Source organism: Mobula hypostoma, chromosome 28 (assembly GCF_963921235.1).
Source record: "Mobula hypostoma chromosome 28, sMobHyp1.1, whole genome shotgun sequence".
In the NCBI taxonomy this organism is placed as follows: domain Eukaryota; kingdom Metazoa; phylum Chordata; class Chondrichthyes; order Myliobatiformes; family Myliobatidae; genus Mobula; species Mobula hypostoma.
In genome coordinates this window covers 11854229-11875259 of record NC_086124.1, presented here as the reverse complement: position 1 = coordinate 11875259, position 21031 = coordinate 11854229, and the positions used below count along the sequence as shown (strand labels likewise).

At 39.8% G+C, this 21031-nt stretch overlaps 1 protein-coding gene across 1 annotated transcript in view; it reads left to right on the top strand.

The window, feature by feature from the left end:
• Positions 1-7298: 7298 nt before the first annotated feature.
• Positions 7299-21031, top strand: part of smpdl3b (sphingomyelin phosphodiesterase acid like 3B) — a 28910-nt gene continuing 15177 nt past the window's right edge. Inside the window, exons 1-3 of the mRNA XM_063034859.1 lie at positions 7299-7455; positions 11560-11770; positions 18408-18505. Of these exons, the coding sequence (XP_062890929.1) occupies positions 7395-7455; positions 11560-11770; positions 18408-18505 (370 nt within the window). The 5' untranslated portion in view covers positions 7299-7394. The remainder of the gene's footprint in view (positions 7456-11559; positions 11771-18407; positions 18506-21031) is intronic.

Below are 21031 nucleotides of genomic sequence, written 5' to 3'. Positions count from 1 at the left end.
TGCTGAGGCCTCTCCCCCCTCCTTCGGAAGTACGCCATAACGCGACACTCAGGCTGTCATTGGCTGATGGCTGTGAAGAGGTTGGTCGGAAGACGATGATTAAAAGCCCGGCCGAGTAATTATATACTTATATATCGCCTTTTTCTTTATGTCTTATGAGCTTGATGTCTTATGAGTTTAGAGAAAAAATATAGAAGCATTTTCTCGTGCACAATACAAGGGAAATGCCGAGAATTCTCCTGACAACCACTGGGAAGAGTTAAAGGAGCCTGCAGACCCGCACTCAACGATTCAGGAACGCAAGAAAGCCTGGAAATCCAAAGCAACACATACAAAACGCTGCTGAGTGGCTCCAGTGTTTTGTGCATGTTGCTCAACGATTCGGGATGGCTTCTTCTCCTCCAGCACCACTAGTGTTTTTGCACTAATTTATTTTCGAATTTATAGCTATTTTACGTCTTTACACAACAACAAATTTCATGGCATATGACAGCGACAGTAAACCTGATTGTGAATCTGAATTCAGACTGAGACAGTATCTTTTTATTTGCTTTCATTGTAAAAATGCACTGCATAAAAGAAATACAAAAAATCGTTCTGTACATTTACAGTGTTCAGTCTATACGTTTGTAGTGTCATTGATTCTATATTGTGAGTTTGCGAATCACATAGACAGCATACAATGATCATGGTTGATCATTTATGGGGTCTCATTTTATAGTGTAAGGACGTTCTGTGTACGTATATAGTATTTTGAGTGAATCAAAACTTTTAGAGACATGGCGGAATCTGGAGCAGTATGTGAGATGCTGGAGGAACTCAGCAGGTCAGGAAGTCTATAGAGGGAAATGAAGTCGATGTTTTGAGTTGAGACCCTTCAAGTGGGTTGTTAAGCTGCACAACTTCTCGTGTTTGAGAGGCTTTTATACAGGTTTAATCTTTCAATGTCTAGTGGCAGAAAGCCTTTTAGGAGGTAGCAGCAAGCTTCAGTGCCTCCCTTACCATGTATCCTTGCAGCCTGGAAAGTGTCAGTTGGTGCTCTGTTGTACTGGAAAGCCAAAGTACATTTTTCACCTCGTTGACTTTCGAAAAGCACGCAACATTTGTGTCAGAATGCATCCTTGAGAATAGTCTTTAGATCAGAATTAGGTTTAGTATCACCGGCACATAACATGAAATTTGTTGTCTTTGCGGCAGGAGTACAATGCAATATATAATAATAGAAAAAACATGAATTACAGTAAATATATATTAAATTAAATAAGTGCAAAATAGAAATTTAAAAAGTATTGAGGTAGTGTTCATGGGGTTTCTGTTTTTCCAGTGTTCATGCGATGTGTGCTTAGCCCACTACTCTGCTCTCTCTACACACATGACTGTGTGGCTAGGCATAGCTGAAATGCCATCTATAAATTTGCTGATGATGCAACCATTGTTGGCAGAATCTCAGACGGAGATGAGAGGGCGTACAGGAGTGAGATATACCAGCTAGTTAAGTGGTGTAGCAGCAACAACCTTGTTTTTGAATTGTTGATTGTGTGGCTTCAGGCTTCTGTATCTCCTCCCTGATGATAGCAAAGAGAACAAGGCATGACCTGGGTGATGGGGGTCCTTAATGATGGGTGCCACCTTTTCAAGTGCCGCTCCTTGAAGGTGTCCTTTGTAACACAACTGCTCGAGATAAACCTTGACAAGGACACTTGCATCCTTTTTCAGACATTCCTTGCAAAGGCACAATCCACAGAGATTAGAGATAATCTCGACCTTGATCTGAGGGCAGCATGGATTGGGAGTGAACCTCCAAATATGCAGAAGAATCAGACAGGAAGGGCTCGACTTACTGCCAGCCAAAAAGACCTTGGTGCTCATCGGTGAGTTCTGGTGATGCCAAGTGGATTGACAGTCTTCCACAGAATTATCCTGCGGAATCCCTAAAGTCCTTCTGCCACAGTGCATGCTGACTGCTGCCTGATGAACTTGTGTTCAAAGATATTTTATTGAAAGAACTTTTCCATGAAGGACAAATAATGCAGCAGTGTACTACTGAATGGGTCACTGCTTGACAATGGGGCCAGGCAATCCTTTGCAATATGAGTCAAGTACAAGGCTATGTACATCAGTGTTAGACATAGCTTGACGCATCCACACACACAAAGGCGCCATCAGGATGAGAGTGATGGTGGGTATGCTTCTCCCCACCCCACTGTTCAGAGACTTAGCTATGGTCACCCATCGGACACATTCCTGTTTGAATCTCTAGATGAAATGAAAAAGGATATACTGACATTGGAGAGGGTTCAGAGAAGATTCACGAGAATGATTCCAGGAATGATAGGGTTACTGTATGAGGAACATCTGGCAGATCTTGGGCTGTATTCCCTGGAGTTCAGAAGAATGAGGGAGGATCTCATAGAAACATTCTGAATGTTAAAAGGCCTGAACAGACTAGATATGGCAAAGTTATTTCCCATGGTAGGGGATTCTAGGACAAGAGGGCACGACTTTAGGATTGAAGGATGTTCATTTAGAACTGAGATGGGGAGAAATTGCTTTAGTCAGAGGGTGGTAAATCTGTGGAATTTGTTGCCACAAGTGGCTGTGGAGACCAAGTCATTGGGTGTACTTAAGGCAGAGATAGGTAGGTTCTTGATTAGCCAGGGCATCAAAAGGTATGGGGGGAAGGCAGGGTAGTGGGAGTGACTAGAAGAATTGGATCAACCCATGATCGAATGGTGGAGCAGACCCGATGGGACGAATGGCCAACTTCTGCTCCTATATATTATGGTCCTAAGAAACATAAAACAGACTATTAACATTTCCATAGTTGTGTAAGCAGGCAATATTTAGCTGAAGTTAATACTGTTTCCTTGTAGAATGAGACAGAAAAAAATATATTGTGAATAAGGGCTTGACAGAGAAATAAAACAAATATTTGCAATTGTATTTACAGAAGAAGATAGAAAAAAAACCTTCCAGAAATAATGCAGCACAGCAGTTCTCAAGTGAACAAGGAGCTGAAGGCAATTATTACAGGGAAAGTATGGAGAGACTGAAAGGTGATAAATTCCCAGGAACCAATGACCTGCCTCTCAATTAACGTGCAGAATATAGGCTATGGAGGGGAATAAACAGTTGACATTTTGGGCATCTCAAGATTTTGAAGGTAGTACCTTAGAGTTGGGTTTGCACTGTTCAACATTTTCCAAACCCCCACCGATCCAGGAAAAGTTTCCATGACTAGAAGGCAGGAAATGTAATCCCAGAAGTTAAGCAAAGAGATCATCATCATTATTGCCTGTTACACTGCTGGCGTTTAGGGCAGCAATGAAGGCCCTCCATCTCTGGCGGTGTTCAGGGCTTCCTTCATCGTGCCTGTAGCTTCCTCTCGGTTTTCACTACCTCAGTCTTGCAAGTTACGGGTGGAGACTCAGGAATACCATCGCACGCAGGTGAAGAAGGAATCTTCATTGCTGTTTCCGTAACAATTTTGTTTTGGCAGTCAGAGTTGTTAGCCCTGAGCTGAACCTGGAGGACCAGTGGACCACTCTTAGTCTGGCCTCTACCCTTTGACCTATTTGGCGTGGGTGACCCTACCAAGAGCCAAAGCATAAAGCCCTGAATCCAGCCAACATAGCCCTCCGGGTCATTGAGGCACACAAGCCTCCAAACCACGACTAGGTTATGGTCTTCTTGGAGGTAAGCAAAGAGAGAGAAGTGGAACGCAGCTTAATATAAGCAACAAGGAAACTCAAGAATATTATTAAGGGAGTTGCTGAGCAGTGAAACAAGAAATAAGCTGAATCAGCATGGTTTTATGAAAGGCAGGTCATGCTTGTCAATCTGTTACAGTTTCCTCATGTTGTAAGAGTGAATCATTGAATCAGATGTATTTTGGACTTACAGAAGACTGGATGAGATGCTGTGCAAGGAGTTATTAAAATAAAATACAGTCCACCATTCTGATGGTATAGATTGAAGATTGGTTAACTGACAGAAAACATCATTTCTGGGTTAGGAGCCTGTTGATAGCAGGTTGCCACAAAAAGCATTTCACTAGCTGTGCCAAATCTATATTAATGAATTGAATCACAAACAAAAGAAAATCTACAGATACTGGAAATGCAAGTAACACAAAAATTTTGGAGGAGCTCAGCAGGCCAGTCAGCATCTCCTGCTGAAGGGTCTCGGCCCAAAACGTCAACTGTACTTTTTTCCATAGGTGCTATCTGGCCTGCTGAGTTCCTCCAGCATTTTGTGTGTGTTTTAATGAATGTTGGTGGGTTTACTAATGATGCAAAGTTGGGTGCTACACAAGAGGTTATTAAACAGAATTATCCAAGTTGTTTGGGGTAATATACTGGCATGTTGCTTTGATAGAATAATGCAGAAAAGATTCAGGCATTAAATAAATGAAAAAGGGTGTGGCATATATAATGTGGAAAAATGTGAGGACATCCAGTTAGATAGAAATTGTATGGCCAAGATATATTTTAAATGTTGGAGACTGAAGGATGTGAATGTTCATTGAGATCTGGGTTACTTTGAATCTGCTTATTCTCTGAAAGACAAACCTCCATTCCAGGAATCAATCTGTGAACCTTTATTATATTCCTTCTAATGTAAATATATCCTTCTTTAGATGGGCAGTCTAGAACTGTGCACAATATTCCAGAAAAAGTAAAACATCAGCCCCAATCATAATGAATGACAGCAAACATGACTCTAGTCCTGCTTTTGTTTCTTATACCCTTATGTTTTTAACAACGAAAGTTGATTGACAGACTCGATGGGCCAAATGGATTAATTTTGCTCCTATATCTTATGGGCTTATGGACAGAAAGTTAGAGAGTAGTTGAAGAAAAAAAATCATCCAGACTGTGGTGCTCCCTGTCTCAAAGGTTAGACTAGGCAGAAATCCTCACTGCATTTATGAGCAACTTGAAACACCATAACCTGCTGAAATTGGGATTAGCATCATCTTTTTTTTAGCTGGTTTAGACCTCATGCACCATAAATAAGTATACTTATGGATTTATTCACTTGTTTTATGATTTGAATACAATATCCTCTTGAATCCTTTCTTTCTTTCTTTTTAAATCTTTTTATTGAGTAAGTATACAAAAAAGGTAAGCCATATAAACATTAATACAATGTTAAAGTACAATAAAATTCCAAAAGATAACAATACCAAAAAGAAAATACTACAAACAATGTAATTTAAGCATAAGAAACCAAGATAACATAATAGTATACTAGATTTTATATATATCAATGGAAAAAAAAAGAAAAAAGAAAAAAAAACCCCCCAAAAAAAAACCCACCGTGCAACTACCTAAAAGCAAAGCAAAGCAATGGGCTAACTTGAAACCAAACAGAGTTAAACTTAAAATCACGTCCTCAATCCCGACCTCCATTAAAACAGTGAAAAAAAAACAAGAAGGGTAAATATTACATTAAATGAAAATATCGAATAAAAGGTCCCCAAATCTGTTCAAATTTAAATGAAGAATCATAAAGGTTACTTCTAATTTTCTCCAGATTCAAACATAAAATCGTCTGAGAAAACCAAAAAAAGGTAGTTGGAGCATTAAGCTCTTTCCAATGTTGTAAAATACATCTTTTCGCCATTAAAGTAAGAAATGCAATCATTCTACGGGCTGAAGGGGAAAGATTACTAGAAATTTTAGGTAGTCCAAAGATAGCAGTAATAGGGTGAGGAGAGATATCTATATTTAATACCTTAGAAATAATATTGAAAATATCTCTCCAAAAAGTTTCCAAAGTAGGGCAAGACCAAAACATATGAGTTAAAGAGGCTATCTGCCCCGAACATCTATCACAGAAAGGATTAATATGCGAGTAAAAACGCGCTAACTTATCTTTGGACATATGTGCTCTATGAACCACTTTAAATTGAATTAGGGAATGTTTAGCACAAATAGAGGAAGTATTAACTAATTGTAAAATCTGCCCCCAATCATCCACAGAAATGGTAAGCCCCAATTCCTGTTCCCAATCTACCCTAATCTTATCAAATGGAGCTTTCCTAAGTTTCATAATAATATTATAAATCATAGCCGATGCACCTTTCTGACATGGATTAAGGTTAATTATCGAATCTAAAATATATATAGGAGGAAGCATTGGAAAGGAAGAAAGTATAGTACTTAGGAAATTTCTAACTTGTAAATATCTAAAAAAATGTATTCTTGATAAGTTATATTTATTAGATAATTGTTCAAAAGACATAAGGGAACCATCTAAAAATAAATCCAAAAACCGTAAAATACCCTTAGTCTTCCAAGTTTGAAAAGCGCGATCCGTAAAAGAGGGAGGAAAAAATATGTTACCTAAAATAGGAATCGCTAACCCGAATTGATTAAGATCAAAAAATTTTCTGAATTGAAACCAAATGCGCAAAGCATATTTAACTATCGGGTTAGAGACCTGCTTAAGGCGTTTCGAATCAAAAGGAAGAGAGGAACCTAAAATAGAACCAAGTGTATAACCCTGAACAGATTGTAATTCCAATGCTACCCATTTAGGAATAGATAGTATGTCCCGGTCATTTATCCTCTTGAATCCAAATTACAAATTGCAAAGTCCAAATACAAAAGTTCAGATACGCATTCATTACAAAGTCCGAATGCAAGTTTTTTTTGTATAATCTTGGGTGAATACTCATTTACAGAGGTTACAAAATGGAAATGTTTTAGATCCTTCGACTACTGAGTCTATGTCAACCTTCAACCACCCATTTACATTAATTCCTTCTTTTATTCTACCCACATTCTCCTCAACTTCACCCAGAAGATGTTCCAGATTGTTTTAACTGCATTCTTTTTCAACTGCAGTCACAATTCTAATGTAGGTAACATGGCGGCCAATTAACCTGCCTTGGTGATGTTTATCAAAGGATAAATATTCACCAGGACATTGGGTGAACAATCTTGTAATCTTTGATATGATATCATGAGAGAGGGCTATGATACTAGAAACTCTAGCCCAAGCTCCATTATATGTCTCAATAATGGGCGGATGGGGCAGTGTACTTCTTGTGTTAGAATCTCTGGACTTTGACATAAAGCTTTTCGACACAGGACCTAGAGTGCTTCCGGTGGACCCCAACTGCACACTAACAATAAATGTCTAAGTGCCAGTCCAATATTCAGAGTGGAGGAAAACTAGATTAATTTATGCTGAGGGCAAAGATCTGCACAGAAACAAATTAGCTTTATCTTGAAGTGCGATAAGACTTTTATGACCTCTCAGGCAGCATATTGCCTTGGTATTAAGTTCCTTTGCTTGGAGTCAATATAAAAGTTAAAACTCCAGGACTTTGGCCATTAACGTTGTCAAACAATCAGTACTAACGAGAAAGCTAAAACTGCGCAATGAGACTTCTGATTTACATTCTTTTCATTATGAACAGTAGGATCATTTCTAGTCACCAAGGTAAGACTATTTCTGACACTATTTGACTCAGTTATAGTTGAAATCTGTTCCTTTGGTTAGCTAATTAAATGATCTGTTTTAGCTTTATCACAGTGGTCATCCTTCCTTGATCAGTGTTTTCTTCTCTTCCGAAGTTAAGAAGGCATCCCTTTTTCCTTTTCTCCAGTGCATTATCCCTCATCCCAGAGCTGCCATACAGCTCCAGAGACTCTAGTTTGATCCTGATCTCACTTTGTGGAGTTTGCATGTCCTCTCCATGGTTATGCAATTTCTCCCCAGTTGTTCCTGATTACTCACACACCCCAAAGATGTGTTGGTATGTTAATTCATGACCGTAAGAAGTTTATTAACTAACTACCCATAGTTAAGCATAATGGTGAAAAGAATCACAAGGCTTTAATGAGCATGAGGAAGAGAAAATAAGTAGTGGGAGTATAACGAAAGAGGGAATGGGACTAATGATATTGCCACTTTAGAAGCTGGCATGCTCACGATGATCGTAATGACCTTGTGCCATGTCATTGAACACAATATTCCAAGTATGGTCTCACTAAGCTCTTATCATTATAATAATAAATCCTTGCTGCTGTATGCAAAACTTCTTTCAACGAAGGCCAATAAACAATTTTTCTTCATAACTGCTCCTGGAAAAGCATGTTTGCTTGCATTGAAAGCTGTACAAAAACACTCGCATTCTTTTGTATATCAATATTTCCCAGTTTGTCATTCTGAGAAATAACAAATGCTCTGACTTTCTGTTTTCCTTTCAAAATGCCTAACTACATTTGTCTGCATCAGATTGCAACTGCTATGTATTTGTCTACTTGCTCAACTTGTCTAAGTTGCCTTGAAACCTCTTTCCATTCTCATCATAACTTTCAATTATATATTGTAAGCAAATTTACAAACATTACATTCTGATCCCTCGTCTGGATTAGTAGTAGTAGTAGTCATAGTCCTACTTTATTGATCCCAAGGGAAATTGATTTTCGTTACAGTTGCCCCAACCAAGAATAGAGTATAAATATAGCAATATAAAACCATAAATAATTAAATAGTAATATGTAAATTCTGCCAGGAAATAAGTCCAGGACCAGCCTATTGGCTCAGGGTGTCTGACCCTCCAAGGGAGGAGTTGTAAAGTTTGATGGCCACAGGCAGGAATGACTTCCTGTGATGCTCAGTGTTGCATCTCGGTGGAATGAGTCTCTGGCTGAATGTACTCCTGTGCCCAACCAGTACATATTATTAACATAAATTGTAAATAGACTGATACCTGTGGTAGCCTGGTAGTCCACTACCCGTCCCATTTATTCCTCCCTTTTCCTGTCTGTCAATCAAGTTTCAATCTATGCGACTACCATGTGCTTTAATGTTGCATTCTAATCTCTCTTATGAGACTTTATCAAAGTCTTTCTTAAAATCCAAATACATCACATCCGCTTGTTCTCTATTATTTATTCCATCAGTGAAGAAAATAAAACTTCTGTATATTTATGAAATACAATTTTCCATTTATAAATCCATTTTGATTTTGGGTAATCCCATTGATAGTCTTTTAGTTTCCTGTCATCATATTCTTTTTATTAGATCCTATATATTCCCTACTGCTCTTGTAAGGCTTATCAGGATATTGTTCCTTGTTTATTCTTTTCAAGATTTTAAAAAATAATGCATTTGTATTTGCCATCCTCCCAGGAACTCTTTCAAGCTAAGAATTCTGACCAGCGTTTTCTTCTATTTATTGATACGGAAGCCAATGATAGCCAAACAACTACTTTAAGATATTTAAAGTATTTGTTTATGCTTTTCCATAGATGCTGCCTGGCCTGCTGAGTTCCTCCAGCATTTTGTGTGTGTTGCTTTGGGTTTGTAGCATCTGCAGATATTCTCATGTTTATACATTAACATATATGGCCCGAGGCTACATACACCAAGATTTGGACCTGGGGTTTCTTAATTATTCATTTGGGAGTTATGGGGATTACTGCAAGGCTAGCCTCATTGAGCACCCACAACAGCCCTTGAACAAAGTGGCTAGGCCATTTCAGAGAGTAGTTAAAGTTTCTGTAGTCTGTTTTAAGAAAAAGACTAGATCATTTGCTAGATAGAATGGTTCCAGTTTTGTGGTCACCATTGTTATTTATATTTTATTCAACATTTATTTAATTAATTGAATTTCAATTCCTTTATGCCGTTGTGGGAATTGAACTCCCATCATTGGATTACTGGGAGAGCCATTCTGTCTTTTCTAATGTTTGCAAAACCTTCAGTTGTGTTACTTTTTCAAGAAATATTTAAATGTGGCATTTTCTAAATATAAATTTGGTCTATTTTGCAGTTTCAGAGACTATGCCCTCTAATTTAAGGCTCTCTGCCCTGGAAAAATACTGAACATCCACCTTATCTACTCCCCTCATGATTTTATGTACCTCTATGAGTTCATATATCAGCGTCTGGGAAAAAATCCCAACCTCTCTACTTTCTTCTTATGACTCAAGCACTCGAGACCCAGTAACATTGTTGTGAATCTTTTCTGTACCCTTTCCAACTTATTGACATCTTTTCTATAGCTGGGCAAAAAGAACAGCACTTAATACTCCAAGTGTGGTCTTACCAACAGTTGCAAAATAATGTCCCAACACCTGTACTCAGTGCCCTTACTGATGAATACAAAACTGCCAAATGCTTTCTTCACCACCATGTCAACCTGTGTTGTCACTTCCAAGAAACTATGAAGCTATATCCCTACAACATTCTCCAGGGCCTTATCATTCACTCTGTAAGTCTTGTCTTAACTTATCAAATTACAAAATCTCATACTCTCCTGAATTAAATTCTATCTACTATTCATTAGCACATTTCTCCAGTTCATCTACATCCTGTTGTAATCTTAAATAACCTTCTTCAGTGTTCACAACCAAACAATTTTGGTGCCATTATGAACTTACATACAATATGTCAACCACATGATTAATATAGATGACAAACAACGGTGAACCTAGCACTGATCCCTGTGGCACACCACTGGTCACATGCATCCAATCTGGATAAGAACCCTCTACTATCATCTTCTATCTTCTTCCACCTAGCTAATTTTGTATCCAACTTTATAGCTTAGCCTGTATCCCATGTGATTCATTCTTCCAAACCAGACAACCACATGGGACCCTGTAAATGTCCTTGCTAAAGTCCATGTAGACAACATCTACCACCCTGCCAACATCAGTCTTCTTTGTTAACTCATCAAAAAACTCAATCAAATTTGTGAGACACAATTTCCCACACAGCAATCAATGCTGACTATCCCTTTTCAGTACTTGCCTTTTCAAATCTTGTAGATCCTGTCCCTCAAATCCTCTGAAGTAACTTTCCCACCACTCACCAACCTATAGTTCCCTAACTTGTCCTTGCAGCTCTTCTTAAGTAAATGAACAACATTAGCCATGCTCCTGTCTTCCAGTACTTCACCCATGGCTAAAAATGATGCAAGTATCTCTGCAAGGCCCCTGTAATTTCTCCACTAACTTTCCACGATGTCCTTGGAAACACTTGATCAAGTTAGGCGGAATTATCCATCTTTTTGCTCTTTAAGATCTATAGCACCTTTTCTTTTGTACCATCTTCTAATACATTACTATTTATTTTCCTTAATTCCTTGGCCTCCATGACCCTCTCCATGGTGAAAATACAGATGAAGAAGACTCATTTAAGACTTTGATATCTCCACATATAACTACATTGATCATTAAGGGGGTTTATTCTTTCTTTAGTTACCCTTCTGCTCTCAATATACTTCTATAATCCCCATTAAATATAAAAATATATTAATAGATATCAAAGATTGAAATCACCCCATTTGCAAACCCATTATTGTATTGAAAGTCCCAAACACGAGGAAATCTACAGATTTTTGAATTTCAAGTAACCCACATAAAAGTTGCTGGTGAACGCAGCAGGCCAAGCAGCACCTGTACCTCTTCCTAGAGATGCTGCCTGGCCTGCTGCATCCACCAGCAACTTTTATGTGTGTTGATTGTATTGAATTACTGCATCTGAGGAAGTGAGAGGCAAACATTCATCCAATCTACATATTTATTTCAGGTTACTTCTGGCATATCACAGATCTTCATTGGGATCCAGATTATAGTGTGACAGATAACCCAAATGCTGTTTGCCCTTCATCTTCTAAACCCGTACCAAACCCAGGGAAGTGGGGCAGCTACTTCTGTGATTCCAACTGGGACCTTATCAATCTGTCCATTTATACCATGAGAGAGCTTCATCCTCGACCAGATTTCATTCTTTGGACAGGGTAAGTATTTAACTATCTGCAGAAAGCAGAATTTAACAGCTAGATTACAAAATCAATACAACTGAGATTGCCTAATGATTACCAACAGTTACTATAATTAAGGGGGTGGTGCTAATGTGTGATAGTGGGCTGTAAACATTAGTTTGCACATTAAATATTGAAATAGGAACCAAAAATGTTGAAAATACTCAGCAGATCAGGCAGCAACCATGGAGAGAGGAAGTTCATGTTGATAAGCTTTAATCATCATCTAACTAATGATTTCCAACATCTGCTAGACTTGTATTTATATATTTGGAGTGTGATAACATAGAGCAGTCCTTTGATAATAAGGATGACTTGCTTCCACTAGAATTCTGTGGGATGTAAGATGACCAATGAGGCTAATGTGGAAATGGCAGGATTTACCCCCAGTTGGGACAGGCAAGTGGGTAGTTTATGAAGTAGCATAATCTTTCTGTCACTTATTCAGGGTTTCTGTATGTTCCCAAAGCATGAACATAAAGTTCTCAATATCATCTTGAATACTCCATCTCCACTTTGGAGAGTCATGGACAAGTGATTTTTCCAAGGAAGCTCTGAGCAGATCCTTGAGTTTCTTTCTTTGTCAACTAGCTGAAATTTGGCATTAGTTTTGTGTTGGGCATTCAGTTGATGCAACCATTCAATGAAGCCAACTAAGTATGCTAGAGGAACTCGGCAGGTCAGACAGCGTCTATGGAAAAGGGTCAACGTTTCAGGCCGAGATCCTTCATCAGAACTGGAAAAAAAGGATGAGAAGGTGGGGGAAGAAGAAATACAAGGTGGTAGATGTTAGGTGAAACCAGGGGAGGGAAAGAGGTGAAGCAAAGAGCTGGGAAGTTGATTGGTGAAGGAGATAAAGGGCTCGAGAAGTGGGAATCTGATAGGAGAGGATAGAAGGCCATGGAAGAAAGGGAAAGGGGAGGAGCACCAGAGGGAGGTGATGGGCAGGGAAGGAGATACGGTGAGAGAGGAAAATGGGAATGGGGAATGTAGAGGAAGGGGTGCAGTTACTGGAAGTCTGAAAAATCGATGTTGATGCCATTAAGGTGGAGGCTACCCAGATGAAATTTAAGGTGTTGCTCCTCCCACCTGAGTGTGGCCTCATCGCAGCAGTGGACTGACATGTCGGAATGGGAATGGGAAGTAGAATTGAAGTGGATGACCACTGGGAGATCCCACTTTTTCTGATAGGCAGAGCGTAGATGCTCAGTGAAGCAGTCTCCCAATCTATGTCAGATCTCACTGATATACAAGAGGCCACACCAGGAGCACCGGATATAGTATTTGACCTCAACAGACTCGCAGGTAAAGTATTGTCTCACCTGAAAGGTCTGTTTGGGCCCTGGATGGTAGTGAGGGAGGAGGTGTAGGGGGAGCTATGGCACTTGTTCCACCTGTAAGGATAGGTACCAGGAGGGATGAATGGACAAGGGACTCGCATAAGGAGTGATCCCTGCAGAAAGTGCCGGGGGGGGGGGAGGAAAAGATGTGTTTGGTGGTGGGATCCCGTGGAGATGTTACAGAGGATTATGTGCTGGATGCAGAGGTTGGTGGGGTGGTAGGTTAGGATAAGAGGAACCCTAACTCTGGTGGGGTGGTGGTGGGTGAGATGAGGGCAGACTTATGTGAAATGGAAAAGATGTGGATAAGAGCAGTGTTGATGATGAAGGAAGGAAAGATGCTTTCTTTGAAGAAGGAGGACACCTCAGTAGGTTTGGAATGAAAAGCCTCATCCTGAGAGCAGAAGTGGTAGAGACGAAGGAATTGAAATAAGGGGATGGCATTTTTACAAGTGACAGGGTGGGAAGAAGTATAGTCCAGGTAGCTGTGAGAATCAGTGGGTTTTGAAAAAGATGTCAGTGTATAAACTGTCTCCAGCGATAAAGACAGAGAAACTGAGAAAAGGGAGAGAGGTGTCAGAAATGGTCCAGGTAAATTTGAGGGCAGGGTGGAAATTGGAGGCAAAGTTCATGAAGTCGATGAGCTCAGCATGGGTGCAGGAAGCAGCACCAATGTAGTTGTCGACGTAGTGTAGAAAAGTTGGGGAGTGATACCGGTATAGGCTTGGATCATAGACTGTTCTGTGTAGCCAAAAAAAAAGGTAGGCATAGCTGGGTCCCATGTGAGTGCCCATGGCTACACCCTTTGTTTAAATGAAGTGGGAGGAGCCAAAGGAGAGATTATTAAGAGTGAAGACCAGTTCTGCCAGATGGAGGAGAGTGGTGGTGAAGGGGAACTGGTTAGGTCTGGTGTCCAGAAAAAAATGGAGGACTTTGAGACCTTCCTGATAAGAGATGGAGGTATATGGAGACTAGATATCTATAGTGAAAATGAGATGACCAGGGCCAATGAACTTGAAGTCATTGAAAAGGTGAAGAGTGTGTGAAATTTCATGTATGTAAGTAAGAAGGGACTAAATCAGGGGAAGAGGGGGATAAGAATGAGTCAAAGTATGCAGATATCTGTGGTGGGGGGGGGTGGTCATCTACTATATCTGGTGCTCCCGGTGTGGCCTCCTGTACATAGGTGAGACCCCATGTACGAAGAGTAGATTGGGAGACCACTTTGCTGAGCATCCACTGTCCCTCAGAAAAAGCGAGATCTTCCAGTGGCCACCCATTTCAATTTTATCTCCTATTCGCATTCTGACATATCATTCCATGGCCTCCTCTACTGCTGCGATGAGGCCACACTCAGGTTGGATGAGCAACAGCTTATATTACGTCTGGGTAGCTTCCAACCTGATGGCATGAACTTCAATTTCTTCAGCTTTCTGTAACTGCCCCCAACCTCTGGTGCTCTTCCCCCTTTCCTTTCTTCCATGGTGTTCTATCCTCTCCTATCAGATTCCCCCTTCTCCAGCCCTTTATCTCTTTCACAATCGACTTCTCCCCTTTACTTCACCCAGTGGCGTATCTAAGGTATGGCAGGTATGGCACATGCCCTGGGTGCCACTTGAAGGGGGACGCCACTGAGCAAATTCTATTAAAGTCAGACAAGCCATCCTCGGATAGTGAAGAACGAATTTTCTTCAGATGTATGATATGTCATTGATTATCACAGGTAAGAAGCACTAGGATGGCCTTGTTTCAGAGCATTGTGTAAGAAGACCATGAAACGTTTCTTCATGAAGAAGAAGGAAAGTGGAGCTGAAGGACGGAAGAGACGAAAGTTGGAGGTGGAGGAAGCCAAGAAGTCGAGCAAGTTCTTCATGCCCTTCTTTGAAAAGCCTGGAACAAGTAGTTCAACACGTTCCATGGAGTCGCCTGAACCTGCTACAAGTTTGTTAGAATCCGAAGGTGGATCATGTACAAATGCGTCACAAGCCGAGGAGGAAGTCAGGTCAGATAAACCAAGTATGATGAGATTAAGAGTGAGGCAGCCACAGAGAACGTGAACATGACAGGAGGGGAAGACGATGGTGGTGGTGGTGATGTTGAATTTATTGATGAATTTTACCTGATGGGATTAAACCTGACAACACTGAACCTAGTGAACTGGTTGATGTCAAAGATCCTTGAACTGTCATACCAGAAGTGATTAAACAGCATGACATTGGGCTTCTGAAGTTTGACAAGGATACTGGAAAAGCAATTCTGCCTGATGCGTTGAGAACAGAAATAATAAAGTTGGGTTCGAAGTATTTCCAGAACAGAGGGGCCTTTCCTACCAACAAATAACTGCTCAATGAACAAAACTTGGTTCAAGAGGAAATTGGGAAATGGTCATGGTGAGGAAGTGACTCGCTCATGGCTGGTCTATTCCCCTTCTAAAAAGGCTGCATTTTGTATCTGTTGTCTTCTCTATTCCCAGTCAGACCATCAATCCTCATTGGAGGAGGAAAGTGGATTCAACCAGTGGAAAGCACCTGAAAGGATTAGTGTTCATGAAAATGCCAAGAATCATCGGGAATGCTTCACACAGTGGAAAGAAATGGAAAGAAATTTAGCTGGAAACAGAGGAGTTATTGACGTGGTATTTCAGTCACAGATTGAGAAGGAAGAGCAGAAGTGGCGTGATATCTTGACGAGAATCCTTCACTGCATAAAATTCCTTGCGACTCAGAACCTGGCTTTGCGAGGACACAGGGAGTCACTTCAGCTAGACGATGTGGGAAATTTCCTTGGCTTACTGAAACTACTGGCCATCTTTGACCCTGTCATAAAAAAACACCTCACTCATTTGGAAAGTCATCCTGGATCCACGTCTTAACTTTCACCAAGTGTCCAGAATGAATTCATCCACATGATGGCATCCACTATTCGCCAGAGTTTACTGAGAAGCATTCGTAAAGCCAAGTACAATGGTCTCATGTTCGACTTGACTCCTGATCAGGCACACTGTGAGCAGAAGTCAGAAGTAGTGAGGTATGTGGAAGTTGATTTTGCGAGGAAAGCAGTCCGTGTTAGAGAGTCCTTTCTTGGTTTTATCCAGATAAGCCAGAAGGATGCTGAGAGCTTGGTTGAAGACATCTTGAAACAGCTAGAGAAGGAAGATATCGAGCCACAAGATTGTTGGTCACAGTGCTATGACAACGCTGCTGTGATGGCTGGACACAGAAGTGGTGTTCATCAAAGAATAAGTGAGAAAAACAACCTGGCAGTGTTTGTGAATTGCGACAATCACTCACTCAACTTGGTGGGTGTACATGCAGTCAAGCAGGATACAATGATGGTCACATTTTTTGGAACCATTGAAGCTCTCTACGTGTTTTTCTCTCATTCAACACAGCACTGGGAAAAACTCAAAATGCCGTGCCCATGATTGTTAAGTCGGAGTCCAAAACCAGGTGGAGTGCAAGGACAGAAGCAGTGAAGCCCATCAACAAGTACCTTGAGGAGATACTTCAAGTTCTCCAGGACATGATAGACAATGAAAACGGGACCAGTGAAACAAGAAGTGACACAAGGCATGTTGAGTTACGATTTTCTGGTTTTGCTAGGATTTTGGAACAAAGTACTCATTCGCATTGACCATATTCAAAAGAAGCTGCAGGATCCTAGCATGAACTTCCACGATGCTGCCCTGGATTTGAAAGACCTCCAAGATCATTTTTATGATGAAAGAGAAGTGTTGGTCAGTGAGTCACTCGAAGAAGGAGTTGGTCTCTGTCAAGAATGGAATATTGAAGTTGAAAGACGTCAGAGACAAAAGAAACGAATGGCTGACGAGAACTCGAGAGATGCTGGGATAACAACTAAGGAGGAAATGGAAACAGTCATGAAGGGAACACTCAACCGTCTTCACAGAGAAATGGACGAAAGGTTCGCTTGTTTGCACAACACTGATGCCAAGTTTGGGTTCCTTCTCGATGTCGAGGGGCTGTGTTACGGCACCGACAGTAACGACCTAAAGAAGAAGTGCGAAAATTTGGGCGAATTGTACAGCTCTGATGTTGATGGACAGCAGTTATATGAAGAAATTTTGGATTGCAGAATGTTGCTATCAAGGTGGGTCAACATGAAAATATCAAGATCTGAAGAGCTTCTTGAATTTATTGTTCAGTATGGAGATGAGAGCGTCTTCCCCAATCTTCGCATTGCAATTCAGATAAACCTTCGCAGTTTCCATTGCCAGCTGTGAGAGATCATTCAGCAAGTTCAAACTAATACTTTCATATTTGAGAGCCTATGATCTTGCTCTGCTGAGTGTAGAAAGAGAAGAAACTGAAAAAACTGACTTTGATCACATCATAGACCAATTTGCATCAGTGAAAGTAAGGAAGGTGCAGTTATAATTTTCATGTAGTGCCATAATTTGTTAATTAAAAGATTAACGAGCTTGACTTGTAGTCTTGAGCTGATATTATGGTAAAGTTATCTAAAAGGTGAGTGTCAGATGTTTGGACAGGGGCGCAATTTCAATGCTTGCCATAGGCACTATTTTCCGTGGATATGCCCCTGACTTCACCCCTTCCCCTCTCCTGGTTTCACCTATCACCTATACTTCTTCCTGCCCTCTCCCCACCATCTCACTCAGACTTCTCAACTCTTTTTTTTCAGTGTTGATGAAGGGTCTCGGCCAAAACGTTGGCTACTCTTTTCCATAGATGCTGACGGGGCCTGCTGGATTCCTCCAGCATTTTGTGTGTGTTACCTTGATTTCCAACATCTGAAGATTTTGTCTTGTTTGTGATTAGCTTCTATACAATTTCTTTACCTTATTAATTTCTTCATAATTTTAATTACCTCCATCAGGTAACTTCAGTCATGTTTTTTCTCACTTCTGGTATTAGCTCTGTGAATCTTTATCGCATTTTTTTCCAGTGCTTCACCATCCCTTTGTAAGTATGGAGAACTCCAGTACTCCAGACTTGTTTTGAATTGGATCGATATATGCTTAACATGACCTCTCTGCTTTTAGGTTCTGTCCAAGGTATTTTACATTGAACCATTCCTAATAATTTTAATAGAATATGATGCAGAGTGTCTGCCATTGTGGTAGATTTCTGCTACTTCCTTTTTCAGGCTTAAGTCATAATCACTAACATGGCTAAACCACTTTACGGGATATTAAACTAACATAGTTGTAATCTTAAGGTTATAGGGTGCACAAGGAAAGTGGGTCTGCTATTTATAATAATTAATTATGTTATTCTTATTGAAACGTTCAGTGATGACACCCCACATGTTGCTGATGAAAAGCTTGGCGAGGATGCAGTGCTGAGTATAATTGGCAATTTGACCCATCTTATACGAGAGGTGTTTCCAGGTATGTCAACCCTAAACCGTTAAGTGAATGTTAAGTGTAACTGTCTAGGCCAGGGGTTTCCAATCTGGGGTCCATGGACTCCTTTCTTAATGGTATTGGTCCATGGCATAAAAAAGGTTGGGAACCCCAGGTCTAAACCATGGTGGTGTCTACACATAGCCAGCTTGGAATGAATGGTACCATCGAACAGAACAACCGGCACTTCCATTGTCAAATGTACTTAGTTCACCTCACCATAATGATTTTTAAAATTTCTTCTAGTACAAGCTGTGCATTTCTTGAACACAATATTCTAAAGAAAACACTGTTTTTGTGAAAGAAAACTATTGGTAAACTAAAGTTGGATGGAGAATTGCACTGTAATAGACAAAACCTGAAAACAGGGAGATTGATGCATTTACTATTACTTGACTTGGGCAAGTAAACGTTTTGTTTTTTGATTTTTACAGTTTTATAAGCAAACCATAATTAATATCTCGTGTTGGTTCAGGATCACAACTAAATGAAGTTTTCTATAATAGAGATTGAAAACTGAAAATAATCACAAAGAGATCATTTGCTAGTTTGTTGGAGGTTCCTGCGAAATAACTTACAGCCCCAAATACCTGCTCAGATACTCTATGTTCTGCACATTACTAACTAGTTTAGATAGTCATTCTTAATGGCAGCATGACAATAGCCAATAATGAATTCATCTACATAATTCATAATGAAGCCATATATTCTCCAGAAACAAGCACCACAGAAATATACTCATGTTTACCGGGCCGTAGAATGAATACGCAGACTTGGAGTGGTTGTCTATTGCACTATTATGTCATTTCATCTCCACCATGAGTGCATACTTACTGTTTGTACTTCTTTGACATAGTTTTTGAACATACTTTGAGACAATGGGCAAAGAAAATTTCACACAGTGTTTATACTATACTCAAAGTGTAGAATAAGATTCTGCAGGTTTTCTCTTATCTCCATTGCTATCCTATATCCATACAGTGTATTTATGTAATACAAATATCCAATATTGGGGTTGGAGGATCAACACCTCATGTTTTATCTGTGTAGCCTCCAACCTAATGGCATGAACATCAATTTTTCTGACCTGGTAATTTCTCCACCCTCCCCCTTACCCCATTCTGGGTTTTCCTCTCATCAATTCTTTTCCGCTCACCTGCCCAACACCTTCCTCCAGTGCCCCTCCTTCTCCTCTTTCTTTCATTCTCTCCTATCATATTCCTTCTTCTTTAGCCCTTTACTTCTCCCACCTGTCACCTTCCAGCTTCTCACTTCATTCCAGCCACCTTTCCCTCACCTGGTTTCACCTATCAACTATCAGTTTGTTCTCCTTCCCTTCCCCTACTTTCTTATTCTGCCTTCTGCCCTCTTCCTTTCAAATCCTGACAAAGGGTTTCAGCGTGAAACGTCAACTGTTTATTCCTTTTCATAGATGCTGCCTGACCTGTTGAATTCCTCCAGCATTTTGTGTGTGTTACTCTAATATTGGGGTGTCTTCTTTGAGAATTGTACCAAACGACCATTTGTTCTTCATATATTTGATTTGCATTGCTGGTACTAAATTGGCTTGAATGGGTTGTTTGCCTGGCAGTAAGTGCACTGGAACGAATCTTCCACCTCTTTAATAGATCTGTTTGTTGTTTTATTACTCCATCTAACATATTTTAGAGAGAAAGTGATAGAGAGACTGATTATATACTTATCAACAGATGATAAATTATTTAAATAATTTAAGAGTTGAAAGTCCACATTTTATCATTGAACTTTATAGCACAGATTTATTCAATTAATTCTTCCTTTGGACATCAAAATCTTCTCTCCAAGTGTTTCTCCAATTCCCTTTTGAAAATTATTTTCAATCTGTTTCTACTTCCTTTTCAGATAACACATTACAGAACAGTATAAAAATCTTACAATTCTCTGCACCAGGTTATATGGGTAATCTAAAGAGCGTTTTCCTCTCTTTCTCCCAAGTTTTCTTAATTGACCATCAGTTCAATGTGATCATGATATAAAAAGCTAGGATTCTTCCAGCTTATCCCAATGATCATATTAATTTCTAAAGATTACCCTTTAGGGATAACTGGGATCAAACATTCATAATGCTATTGATTATGCAATTAGAACTTAGTCTTTTTTGCAGCTTTTTAAATTACTTATCCATTGTTGCCTACATTAAACCAATCAACACTGGCTAAGTTATTTTAAACCATTGTGACTATATTCAAGGAAGTTTGCAGACCAGACTGATATTGTCATTTAGCACATCAAATATGGTCACAGGTCTCTTTGCTTCATTAATAATTGGGATATTTGTACGCTCAGAGTCATTAATTTTAGTATCTGTGTTCTTTATCCTCTGAAGATTTTAGACCATCCTTATGAATTACTTTGTCCCGGTCCAGTATTCAGAAATGTCTCCTACTGTAATGCATAGCTCCATGGAAGCATTGTCAAACTCAAATTTCAGAGTAAATTTAATATTGAAGTACAAATATGTCACCATATACA